The sequence below is a fragment of the Protopterus annectens genome, chromosome 14.part0, assembly GCF_019279795.1.
Source record: "Protopterus annectens isolate FY-2018-M chromosome 14.part0, PAN1.0, whole genome shotgun sequence".
Lineage (NCBI taxonomy): Eukaryota > Metazoa > Chordata > Ceratodontiformes > Protopteridae > Protopterus > Protopterus annectens.
Window position 1 is genome coordinate 490,192,823 of NC_056748.1, and position 12,571 is coordinate 490,205,393.

The 12,571-nt window shown below is 36.4% G+C and overlaps 1 protein-coding gene across 2 annotated transcripts in view; it reads left to right on the forward strand.

Moving 5' to 3' along the window:
• The window catches only part of SLIT1 (slit guidance ligand 1), a 3,022,655-nt gene that overhangs the window by 2,436,061 nt on the left and 574,023 nt on the right, over window positions 1-12,571 (forward strand). For both annotated transcript variants that reach the window (XM_044056244.1, XM_044056245.1), the window contains exon 22: window positions 10,611-10,679. In XM_044056244.1, the coding sequence (XP_043912179.1) occupies window positions 10,611-10,679 (69 nt within the window). The remainder of the gene's footprint in view (window positions 1-10,610; window positions 10,680-12,571) is intronic.

A 12,571-nucleotide genomic window follows, 5' to 3' on the forward strand; every position in this document is an offset into this window, starting at 1 on the left:
AGAATTTTTTCCTGAGACAGCAAATGTTGGAGGTTGATGGGGAAGAAGGAGGTAACTGGGAACATGGTTTGTGGGAGTGTAATGAGATGGCAGATTGAAAAAATTCCTGAAAAAATTCCTTACAGAGTACTCTTGTCAGAATTAATAGGGGAGCCCTTGTGGATCTCTGACAGTAGTTTTGCTTAGGGGCTTGGAGAGTGGTCTTTTGTGATCACTACAAGCTCTTATCGGAAGAGGTGTGCACACAATGACTGATGTGCAACATTACCATCTGATTGGCTATGCTTACTAATGAAGAGCTAGCACTACTGGTTAGTTATTTTACTTGTGAACCTATGATGTGTGTACAATCCTGTTGCTTTATTGGCTATGAAGATTGTTAAATGGAGCATTATTTGACAATTTGCTTGGTTTTCTTCCTATAGGAAGTCAGTAATATAGTTATAATCATTGGCTATTAGTTTACTAGGATGTCGGAAACGAAAAAATGATTGGTTAAGCTACTCTTTTTAAACACGAAGCAGCAATACGTTTTATGATCTGATGAAGGCTGAATAGCCGAAAGCGCTCATCTGATGTTTTTTTATTTTATTTTGTATTTTGGTTTATCTGAATATTTGTATATTTAATAAATATTTTATTTTACTTGATTGCCTGACTGGGATATTAGGAATTTCAAGAACTGCATTGCCGTGGTGGTGTTTTGAAGTCTTTTTTTCTTGTTGCTGTTTTTTTGTCTTCGACATCTTAAGCGGAGTTTGGAAGTATTTTCTCACTATTTAAAGTTAGGTCACCTGTGATGTAGTTGGGGCTTTATCACACTACACCCCAAAACACCATTAGGTAAATTTTGATATTATATAACTAAAAGATTATATATCATCTTCTGGCAAAATAGTTGAAAAACTCTGTAGTCTTAGACAAAAGAGCTAATGATTTTTTGCAATAAAAGATGGTACATTGGCTGACATACTAGTATGCTTGCGTGTGCTTTTATTTTATTTGATTAGTTTGCATGTGTAAATATAGTGTATTGTAATAGGGGTTTGATATCTGTTTTCCTTTGTTTAGTTTTGCTCATGTCACCTCTGGAGTGGCCCACATTTTCCATGATTCTTATGATTCTTTATAATTATGTTATGCATTTTTAGTAGTATAGTTTATATTCTACACCCCTGTAGGCTGTTATTAAGATTTGCTGTTGTCTCTCTCTGTCTGTAGCACGTGCAGCAGTTCTTTTGTTGTATAGCTTTCTGAGTTTTACATTTGTCATCTGTGTATTTACAAATTCACCAGGCATGACTCTTGTGTTATTTGTCATAGATTTTCTTTCTACATTGGTGGTCAAGTGTAAAACTAACACAATGAAAACATTTTAGTATGCAAATAAGTTTAAAGTCATTTTATTAATGGTTCATAGTGCATGGTGTAAAACTAAAACAATAAAAACATTTTAGTATGCAAATAAGTTTAAAGTTGTTTTATTAATAGTTCATAGTGCATGGTGTAAAACTAACACAATGAAAACATTTTAGTATGCAAATAAGTTTAAAGTCGTTTTATTAATGGTTCATAGTGCATGGTGTAAAACTAACACAATGAAAACATTTTAGTAAGCGAATAAGTTTAAAGTCATTTTAGTAATGGTTTATGGTGTAAAACTAACATGAAAACATTTTAGTAAGTGAATAAGTTTAAAGTCATTTTTATTAATGGTTCATAGTGCATGGTGTAAAACTAACACAATAAAAACATTTTAGTATGCGAATAAGTTTAAAGTCGTTTTATTAATGGTTCATTCACAAAATCTTACTACACATTGATATATTTTGCTGCTGGTTCCATGTACATTGCAGTCTATAAAGCTTTACATCAGGCCTGCTTTAAACAGCAGTGTTTTACCTGTATATTCTCCATGCATAATACCACAATCTCTCTCTTCACTTCCAGGAACTGATAAAATACTTTTGCTTTGCACAATTATGTCACATAACCTTTTGGTTTCCTTTGTGAATCAGTATCATTCAGCAGGTTTTGATGGCTTTGGGGTGCTACTAAAGTGTACAATAACCTGTATGTGCTAAGGCTCATCAAAGTGAATATGGATGAATGTTTGGGCACCTTCACTTTTATTAACTTTGCAGTGCATTTCCAGTCTCTCAACAGGCACTGACCATTCTTCTGTTATAATATTGAAAGTACCTAAACAGCCAACACATTCCACCACTGTGTGATGGGGCTATGAGACACCCAGCCCTGACCACAATTTACCCCCTTTTTTCTGAATTAACTCTAGCTAGAAATTATTTATGTTCATCAACACTCTCTGCACAGATTACAATTTAAATGGCTAGTAATAACATGCTAATGTTGGTACATGAAACGTGAATTTGTTGGTTGTTGGTTATTCTCCATTTAGTGTCTGAGTAAGTTCAAAACTTCATAATCTTGTATGTATGCGTTGTTATTACAGTTTTGAATCGTTAAAAAAACAGCGTGCTAGTAAGTTATTTCTTTGCATAAAGCATATTTAACACAGTGGTCCAAGATTCCCTTCCACTCTTCATAAGACAGCTAATTCTTTGGCAGCATTCACTTTAAATAAATCATTTCCTGCAACAAAATGATCAGGTTATCATGTGTTACACAGCATTTTTAAGAACCTTTGTCATCAGTTACACAGTACATCACCAACTTCTATGCCAGAAGAAGCTTTTCCTCACATCTGCTATGTCATTACTTTAAGTGCTCTTTCTTTCCTTCCTTCCAGCTGAGTAACTTGATATTTCAAAATTCATCTGTATGCATGTTTCACACTAATCACCATTTTGTTGTGAATGATAAACAGTATGCATAATCAACATATAAATGAAGACATGACAGACGAAAGAGAGGTTTCTTAAGTAGCTACTCCTGCTTGGACTGTACCAGCCACATGCATGTGTTTAATTATGTTTAAGCCTGCACATGCTATAAGGTGAGATATGGCAACATTGAAAAGCCAGCTGTATGCCTTTAAAGCAAGTGCCATAAGGAGCAGTTTAGCTCGCAAAAGGAAAGCTAAACTTCCTGTTGTTATTTAAATATCACTAATAGTAGCCCAACAAAGAGCCTGCACACATCTTAATAAAATAAAAAGGGGGGAAAACAATAGGCTACCTTCATTCACATTACACAGAAAAGAATGTTTCTGTAAGTGATAATGCCTGTACTTGTCTTTTCCCAACCTTACTTTAGCTTTGTTGTAAAGCTAGTCCTCTGCCTTTAAAAATTCAAATATAAAAGTAAAGGAACATCCCAGGAAAAAGCTTAAAGGTCAATTTCACTAGTATATCAAATGGGACCAGGTAATTAGCCCGTGTTTCTGTTTCACAGAACAAACCAGCAAGCATCCAAAAGGGCACAAATGAGCAAACTAGTTTATTTTAAGTTATACAGAAAATAATTTTAATTGCAGAAACATATATTTCAATAACTGTTAGTGTGGTTGGATTCAGTATGCACTTCATAAATACATTTTAAAGCCTGTCTTGGTCTTCTTGATTGTTGTGGTCCATAACCCTTCCAATAGATATGCAAGTTTAAATCTGCCAAAGTGCAGTAAAGGGTCAAGTGACATAGCAGCAGATTGCAGATGGAAAAAAAATGAACAGAGATGTTAAACTTTTCTGAGGTAAGCCAGTAGTAATTATTTCGTTTTCTTCTGGAATATAACATTTTGCCATTAATAATTTCCATACAATTCAGTTCTGAAGCTTGTAATAAGCTTCAGAAAAGCTATCCTATTGTAGTCTGAGACCAGTAGTGTTGTGTGTTATACCTGATGTCACACTGATAGCTCCCTGGATCACAGCTCTCATCCTCTTAGCACAAAAAAGTCTGGACACAGCCAAAACTAATGGTGGGACAATGCCCTAAAAGTAAGGACAATTTTTAAATATTGCTCTTTAAAACTTAGAAAGTTGCTAGAATAAACAATGTTGTGTTACCATTAATTTACTGAGAGATATGAAGTCTGAAAATCAAATGCCTGTCGTTATTTAGTGAATTCAGTCTTCACTAATTTGCCACAAAAATCCAGAAAACCACATTTTTTATGAGGAACAGACCAAAAATATGAGGCAAAAATCAGGACAGTTGAGAAGTATGCTCTGAATACCTTAGAAAGCTGTGAGCAAATAGCTAGATCTTTTTGCATTGAATAAACTATTTTTAACTGCCTATACAAGTTCCAAGAGTGTTCTTCAAATTGTTTTTTTTTTTTTTTATTTGGCAGTTCTCAAACAGAGAAAAGACTTTCAGGATATTTTCCTTGCAACCAGTAATTTCCTTACAGTCAGCCACCTGCTCCCAGAGCTTCTGCTAAATTATATAATAATGACCACAAATTCACAATTTCCTTTTTTCTTCTGGCTCTCCTGATTAATATGACAGAGACTGATTGCTAAACTCCCTTTTGCAGAGTCTAAGGCCTGTCTATATTCCTTGGTATGTTCTCTTTCTTAAGATTACCTAACATTTTCCGAATAGCATTTACAACATTGCTGATATTTCTTTTAGAGCTGGTGCCATGGTGTCAGTGTTGCAGAGATTTGCCTTGCTACATTATCAGAATATTATCTGAATGCTTCCCTGAAAAAAGAGGTGTTATACTGTCCATCTTCTGCAGGAGTACTTAAATCCTTTGAGGTAATAGAAAGTGAATTCAGGGGGTTACCCAAATATTTTAACTATCGTTGCAAAGTATAATACAAACATAATCATCTTTCAGGAAACTTTATGAGCATTCACAAGGCAAGCTTAATTTCGGAAATCAATAGCTTATGAAATGTATGAAATGAAAGTGCCAAGCTTTGATTCCTTTATCAAAACTATTACTTCAAACAATTTTGATTTGTTGAGTGGTTTATCTGGCTTTTGACCTTAGTACACACAAAAAGATCTTCAAATTGTAAAAGACGGCTGTAGCAAACTGTTTACTACAAAGTACATCACACAAGAAGCTCTGATACAAGCACACTGTGAGCAGTAGAGTAGTTTTGGAATTCACTTCTGTACTAGCACTGAAATGTCATTACAGAAGTGAATACCAATTCTGCCAATTGCACCCCGAAATACCTTGCATCTGGGGTGGCTGCTCCTTTTCCCCACACTAGATACACATCTGATTGCATGTTGCAGGACATTCTCATTTTTCTGCTTGGAAATGACTGCCCAATTTCATCACAGTTTCCAATGTTGGGATTTCTGAAAAAGGGAGTTATTCTAGTGAATGAATCAGTTATTCATCTCTTCAGGTTTCCCCTTGGTTCCCTTCCAGACCCTACTTAGTCTGTAACCACAGTTGCATCAGACTTATTTTGGGGAGCCATGTCCTAATGTGTGAAAGTCCAGGGTCTGTGGAACTAAAAAGACAAATTCAAATCCCTTAAATGCTAAACAATAAATAATTCTCTAATAAAAACTATCACATCTTGGAAACAATTTTAGGCTACCTGCTCTCTGCTAATAATTGCATATAACACAGCAGTGAGGTGATACATAAACAAATGGGGGGTGGGCAGGTCCTATCCCCTCTGCAAAATAATGATTGTAGCCAAGGATCTAGCAACTCAGCAACAACTGTTCCTCTGTGCTAACTATATTTAGTCAGAGCATTATATTATTGCAGACAAGCTGATCAGGACACAGACCCTTACAAATTGAAGTTGTCCCAGAGGTCTTCCAAGATTTTATCTACCTATGAGAAACTCTTCAATGCACCTGTTTGCCTATAATCACAGTACACAGTGAAAGGAATTCTCTTCCAGGTCTCCTTGCTTACAGGCCTGGAAGATCATTACCTATTTATTCCCTTGTATGAGAATGTGCCTGTATTGTTTTCCATCTTTTTTTCTGAGCAGGTATTAAAATATGCAAAAGAAAAACTGAAAACAAATGCTACTAGAAAATCATATATGGGTAAGTGGAAAAGATTTTCCATTTTCTAGTTGGTGCCAAACCAAGCACTATGACCTTTGTGCAGCTCATATTCCTTAGTTCTGCAGTATTTGTGTAAGTTATTTCTTCAGGCCTTCTTTTACATCTGCTTGTCTGCCCGTAGATCGTACCTCTTCTCCACCTTAGCCTACCTCTAGTGAAATTATTGAAGGGGTTTCACATTTCCATCCACCTAGAAGGCAGGTGGCTCCTCCTCCTGGGAAAACTTAAGATTGTTTCATTTTGAACATGCTCATGAGGCTAATCTGAAGTTCTTATCTTGGAAAACTAGTGTGACTCTTTGTTAAGATATCTGCAAGAAATGTATCTGAATTATTAGCTCTTATGGTGAGTCATCCCTGTCTTCTTTTTTCAAAGCCATAGTAATTTGTGATCAAATCCATTCTTCTCACATAGGTTATCCCAGTTACATTGAGCTACTGTTTCATCTACTGTTTCTTCCACAAGTGATAGATTTATAGAGTCATAGGTTTATAGGTAAGTATTAGGCTAGCTGTCTTTGTGGGACTTTCTAAGCCTAGCCAATTTTCCTTTTTGTACTCAAATTAAGCTATCATTTTCGTTAGAGATTGGCCTTACCCATTCCGTGGTCGATAATTACATTTTACCCCTAATGACAATATCTGGGATCATACCATAGATAATTTGAGGGGACTCGTGTGTGGGATAAAGTACTTAGAATTATTAGGATGGGGGCAGTCCTAGGGTAATTTTTTTTTATTTTTTATAAATAAAGCAGAAAATTTTTACTCATTCTAGAAGTCCATTGCAACACGTATACTACTCCTACAAGACAAAAACCTTCAGGGTAGCTAATCAGCTGTTTGTTTCCTATTAAGGTAAGATAAAGGGACAGTCAGTATCAAAACAGACAATTTCTAATTGTTGTCCCTTGCTATTGCTTTTTGTTATCCTCATCATAATAAAACATTTCCAAGCAAAGTCAGGACCTGCTTTATCAGGGATATGGCTACTTCAGTGTCTCCTTGGAAAAGGCTGGACTCTAGAATCATACTAGAGAGAGAGTAACTTTTGTCATTTGGACACACTTCTACCAAATTAAATCAGCTACATTTTTTGTGCGGGTTCAAAACACTATTTACTAGAACTATTCTCCAGGAGTTCCTAGACTCTCACCCTTTCTTTCTAAGCACTAGTATTCAGTCCATTTAACTTAAGATACTGCACTATTGATCTAATGATGAACATGGTGCAGGGGTGTAAGTCAGCTTACCATAAGAGCGGATGTTCAAACAGATTACCTTTGCAGTAGCCGCACTATCCCACCATCCCTCTTCTTTTTGTTTTGCCTTTTGTCAGGGTGTGGATTTATGTGCTTTCCTTTTTTCCTGGCCTAGCCTGCCTATTCTGGAGCAAATAAACTCTGAAGATTTGGTGCTTTAGGTACTGTTTTTATCCTGCTGTCCTTCAGTGTTGCATTGGCTAGGACATCTGGAAGGTTCCTTAAAGCTTTGGAAGCTGTCCAGCTGTCTAATCCTGGAAGGATACATCCCATATAGCATAGACTACTAAACAGTGATCTATTTAAAAATCTATTGTTATGGCAAGTTTATACACACAGCTGTACTTTCCCTGCTAAAAGCTTATTATTTCTTCCAAAATTCTCCTAAGCTCCATAATAGTAGTTCTTAGGTGGAATATAAATACATACCAGTATAATCCTTCCCGTGTGCCAGTAACTCCTTACTACTACATATCTACCATTATTGCCTTTCCCCTCTTCTGTTACAACTGGAGCCTCTCTTGCAGTCAGTATTGTTACTCACTTTTTCCTTTGTCCTTAATGCTCTGATGAATATCCACCATGAATCCCTTTCTTTGTCAAATTCATCTCCTATAATATTGCTACTTGCACTCTGCATTTCTTAGCATAATTCAGTACTCTTTGCTTTTTTGTCTTTGTTTGCAAGGCCATATTCATTCCGTGTTACTAGTGAAAGAGCAGCCATTCTGAAAAAAGCTATTGCTTCCACGTAGTATACATGACATTTCTTTTGAATATATGTTTCCAGCCCACAACGTACATGAACACATTAATGTTTGTCAGGCAACATTGTGTTTAGTTGCTTATTTCTATACGAGAGTCACAATTTCCCAGATTTTTTATTGTAGTGAAAACACTCAAGAAAAAAAAGAAAATATATTTTAAACTCTCCACCCCCGTTTAACTCACAGCAAATGCACACAACTATATACAGTTTTCAAAAAGGAAGTTTACCCCTCTATATAGAAGCAGTTGCCCCAAATCAATGACTGTGCTCACAGGTATTACCTATTCTAAAGTTAGGGATAACCATGATAAAGCACATATTAAAGCTTACATTGCTACATCTTACTTCTGTAGTCTTCCCATTATTAACAATTGCATCTACAGTGTTTGTTTAGAAAAGTAAAGAATGAAAGCAAATTGCCTTGTCTTACCTTTTTTCTTAACACACACACACACACACACACACACACACACACACACACACACACACACACACACACACACAAAATGCATATACATTTATGGACAGTTCAGTCACCCAGTCTGCCTATCAAATGTGTGGGAAAAAAAACAAACAATCTGGTGAAAATCCATGCCGTCACAGGAAGGATATGCAAACTCTGCAAAGAAGACACCATGACAGAGAACTGAACTGGTTAACCTCTTGTTATGAGGTAACAGTGCTCTACTGTACCCCCACAAATTATCCATAGGTATGTGTATGAGCATGTGTGATCATTATGCAGTGGCCTGATGCCTCACCCAGGACTGGTTCTCTGCCTCAGTACCAGTGTTTGCCAAGGTAGTCTGTGGTTTCCTCCATGACAATTGATAGGATAAAGTACCTTGGACAAGATAACATGCCTGTCAGAAATACTGAAAAACCCAGAGGTGAAATACAAATTGCATAGGCATGTCACAGGTCAGCCTAGTACTGAGGTACTTAGAAACTGAGTATCCATAATTCTGTGCTATTTAAACCAGATTATGGGTGCAGATGCAGCATTACAGTATCTGATTTACTTAGCTCCAAGTACCTCTGACTTCAAGTACATAGCAAATCCAGGACTGATACTAAATAAGCTGTTAAAAAATGATTGTAATATACCTATCATTGTCAGAGCTCACAGCTTGTGTGTAGAGCTGTCCGGTTTAAATACGAGGTAAGACTTTGACAAAACTGCCCTGAAATATTTAAGATGCCACTCATTGTCATCCTGTAATATGGGTGCTTTGCCTTCTATCTAATGGCATGCTATAAGAGCTAAGCTAGTTTTTTCATTAACTGTCTTACCATATGACTGTCAGGTAAGGATCGCCTATTACACTTAGTCATTGAGCTCATTTAAACATAAACAACAGTCTTTAAACAGTGCTCAATAGGCTTTTGAAGGGCTGTTTAGAAAAATTAAGCAGATTTTGTTTATAGGCTAGATTCTGAACAGTGCTAATGCACTACAGTGGTATGACAGCATAAGGCAAGAGTTATTATGAATCCTGTTTATTTATGTATTTATTTAGGTTTTCCTATGTTTAGTCAGATTATAAAAATACAAATTATACTTTTCTCAGTTTTCAATACCAACGAGTATAACTCAAAAATTATTAAAAAGAAAAACAAAAAAAATATTTTTGTTGGAGGCAAACTCCCCTGCACCCCCATTGGGGGAGACATGGACACACTCCTAATTTACATATACAAATTCAGTGGTTGCACTACAGTGGAAAAGAAAGAAAAAAAGTGTACTACAAGCTGCCACAATCCAACTAACTTTGGTAAAACACACTGCTATATACAAAATGTGATCAGCAGCTGCTTATATAAAATTACCTCAATGGAGTCTAGCTATACCATTTATTTAAATTGTTGTTGTATTATTGTTGAAAATCGTTTGAGTAGGCTGTGTTCTTTTGCTAATGTTCTGTATTGTAAAATAGTATATGTATGATGGAATCAGGCAAGAGCACATACTGCCTTTGTCCACAAGATGTATTTCGCATAACTGGTAAAAGGTATGTGTCAGAGACATAGCAGACAGTGTTATCCCTTATAATAGACAGTGTATCCCCAGTTCAGGAATATCCTGTTAATGGCTGAGCTGAATGACCACCCCACAGGCATATGAGGGCAATGCCTCTCTCTTATAGGTAGCATTGAAATATACAGATGTTACAGGTGACCATTTAGTAACTTAAGTATATGGGTTACTTATAAGTTAAGGCTATGTATTTATGAATTTTTGTATTTGCATTTGCTGTAATTTGAATTTTTAACTGTCATACTTTGTGTCGGGGTTTGAATGAAGAGTCATTTTATTCAATCTCCCTACCCAGTTATTAAAGAAAACAACGAATATTACCTTAAATGACATTTGTAACTGATTTTTCCCACAGTGCATCTTGATATGTTATTTATTCACTCAATCTGTCTACAGTGTATAAAATATACCACTTTGTATTCTGAAGCATCATACACTTAGCAATAAATAAACAAAAGCTCTAGATTAGACTGCTCTTCTGCAACAGTGTACCTTGAGAACTTTACCCATCTCTAATACTGGATTCTGTGTGTAGTGACTGTTGATGTTTTATCTTACAGATATCTGGATGGAAATCAATTCACAATGGTACCTGGCACACTTTCGACTTTCAAATACCTTCAGCTTGTGTAAGTATTTCTTTGTACAATGATGGAAATGATATTTATTCATTTCATTATGTAAAGGCTAATGAGGATAACCTAAACAGTTTCAAAATTTAAGTGTGTTTGTTTCATGTGTTACTGTTAAGCTGCAGACCTAAATCTGGGCAAAGAAAGCCAATGTGAATCAATGGGTAGCGGTACCCATTTTCTGTGGCATCAAGCCCTGTGGCCAGGAAGTCAAAAACAGTTCAAGAGGTGTGACTTGCAAAATTACCTTTGGACATCAGGTTTGGGGGATTTGTAAATGGAAGGAGCAGAAAACTGAAGAGAATCCTTCAGACATCAGCTACCCTGAATAGCACCACTACCTCATCTGGATCCCTTTCTACCTGAATTCTATTATACAGGAAGTGAAGTTCTGAACTGTAACTGAAATGAATTAAGGCTAGAGAAAAGATAAGAGATAAAATTGGTCATACCAATAAACAGATAAATCTGCCTTATTTGTGAAAAAAACTGGTTTACATGCTGCATTTCAAAATGATACAGTAATTAACAGGTAATAGTGAATAATTAATCAGACTCTACCTTATGTGGTTGTAGTGTTCAGATTTAATCTATACCTCACTACAGTCCTGTTATCTGTTAAGTTTATCATAACTTGGTCTTGGCACCTAGTGAACAAATACATTTAACAAATATTATCCTAGGAATGATCTAGGGCATGAGGGTAGAAAACAGATATATATATTCTGTGTCTGCATACTAACAGTGAAAAGCAGTATTTGCATTAAACTGTCAAAGTTTCATTTTTGTAGATTTTAAGACAACTCATAGCCCCCCCCCCCTTGGATTCCTCCTCCATACAGAAATATTTGCCATTTGTGCACACTTAATAGAATTATCACTGAGATCAATGTACCTTGTGCGTTAGGCCCGGCAAGCCAGCATATAAAACTCTACTGCCAATCATTAGCGGACCGGAGTTCCGCTGTGGCGACCCCTAACCGGGAAAAGCCGAAAGACACACACACACACACACATCAATGTACCTTGGGGAAAAATGATTTCCTGTATGCATCTCAGATGCAGTTTTCTTTAAGTTTTAATTTTGCACATTTGAACACTGTCATACATCTATCCACAGCCAGCCATTCGTCAGTGTACAGTTTAATTCCCACCTGTCCCAAACACATTATAACTGCTCTGAAAATCTGCTCATCCCTACCCACTCCACTAATCTGTCTTAGTCCCTCATTATCCTGTCAGTGAAATAACATTTCTCATATCATTCTTAAGTCTTCCCACAGCCAGTTGACACATGCAGTCTTTAATCTGTATTCTTCCTCTTTCATTTTTATATTACTCCCGACCCCAGTAACATGGTGCTTGTATCCTACATATTTCCATTTTTTCTTTTTCTTGTATCCATTGTTCAAATTCTTAGGGCTGTAAGTCTTTATTTGTACTGCATATTGTCTCTTTAGGTTTACTATTGTTTGTTCGAACGGCAAAACATTTGCCATTCGAAACAACGAATAGTAAACCCGAACAGTAACATTCCGACTGGATTGTAAGTAGAGGGTATTAATAAATAAACAGCCAAAGAAGAGTGGCCACAAAGTAGCAGCAGCCAAGGAAGCAGTCAGAAGACTGCAACAGTAGCCAAGGAGACTGGTGCCACAATAGCAATAATTAATGGGATCCGGCCAAAGGCAGCAATAAACAATCATCTCACCCGAGAATTAGGTGGGAAGGCAATAAATAAACCCTGAGAACACTGTTGCCTGCAGAACTGTTCACAGAAACCCTGTACAAGCATGTTAATAGCTGCATAGAGGCAGCTGTACCCACCAGGAAAAAGTACAAAACTAACTCAAAAAACAAGTCACCCTGGTGGAAGCACAAAATTAGTA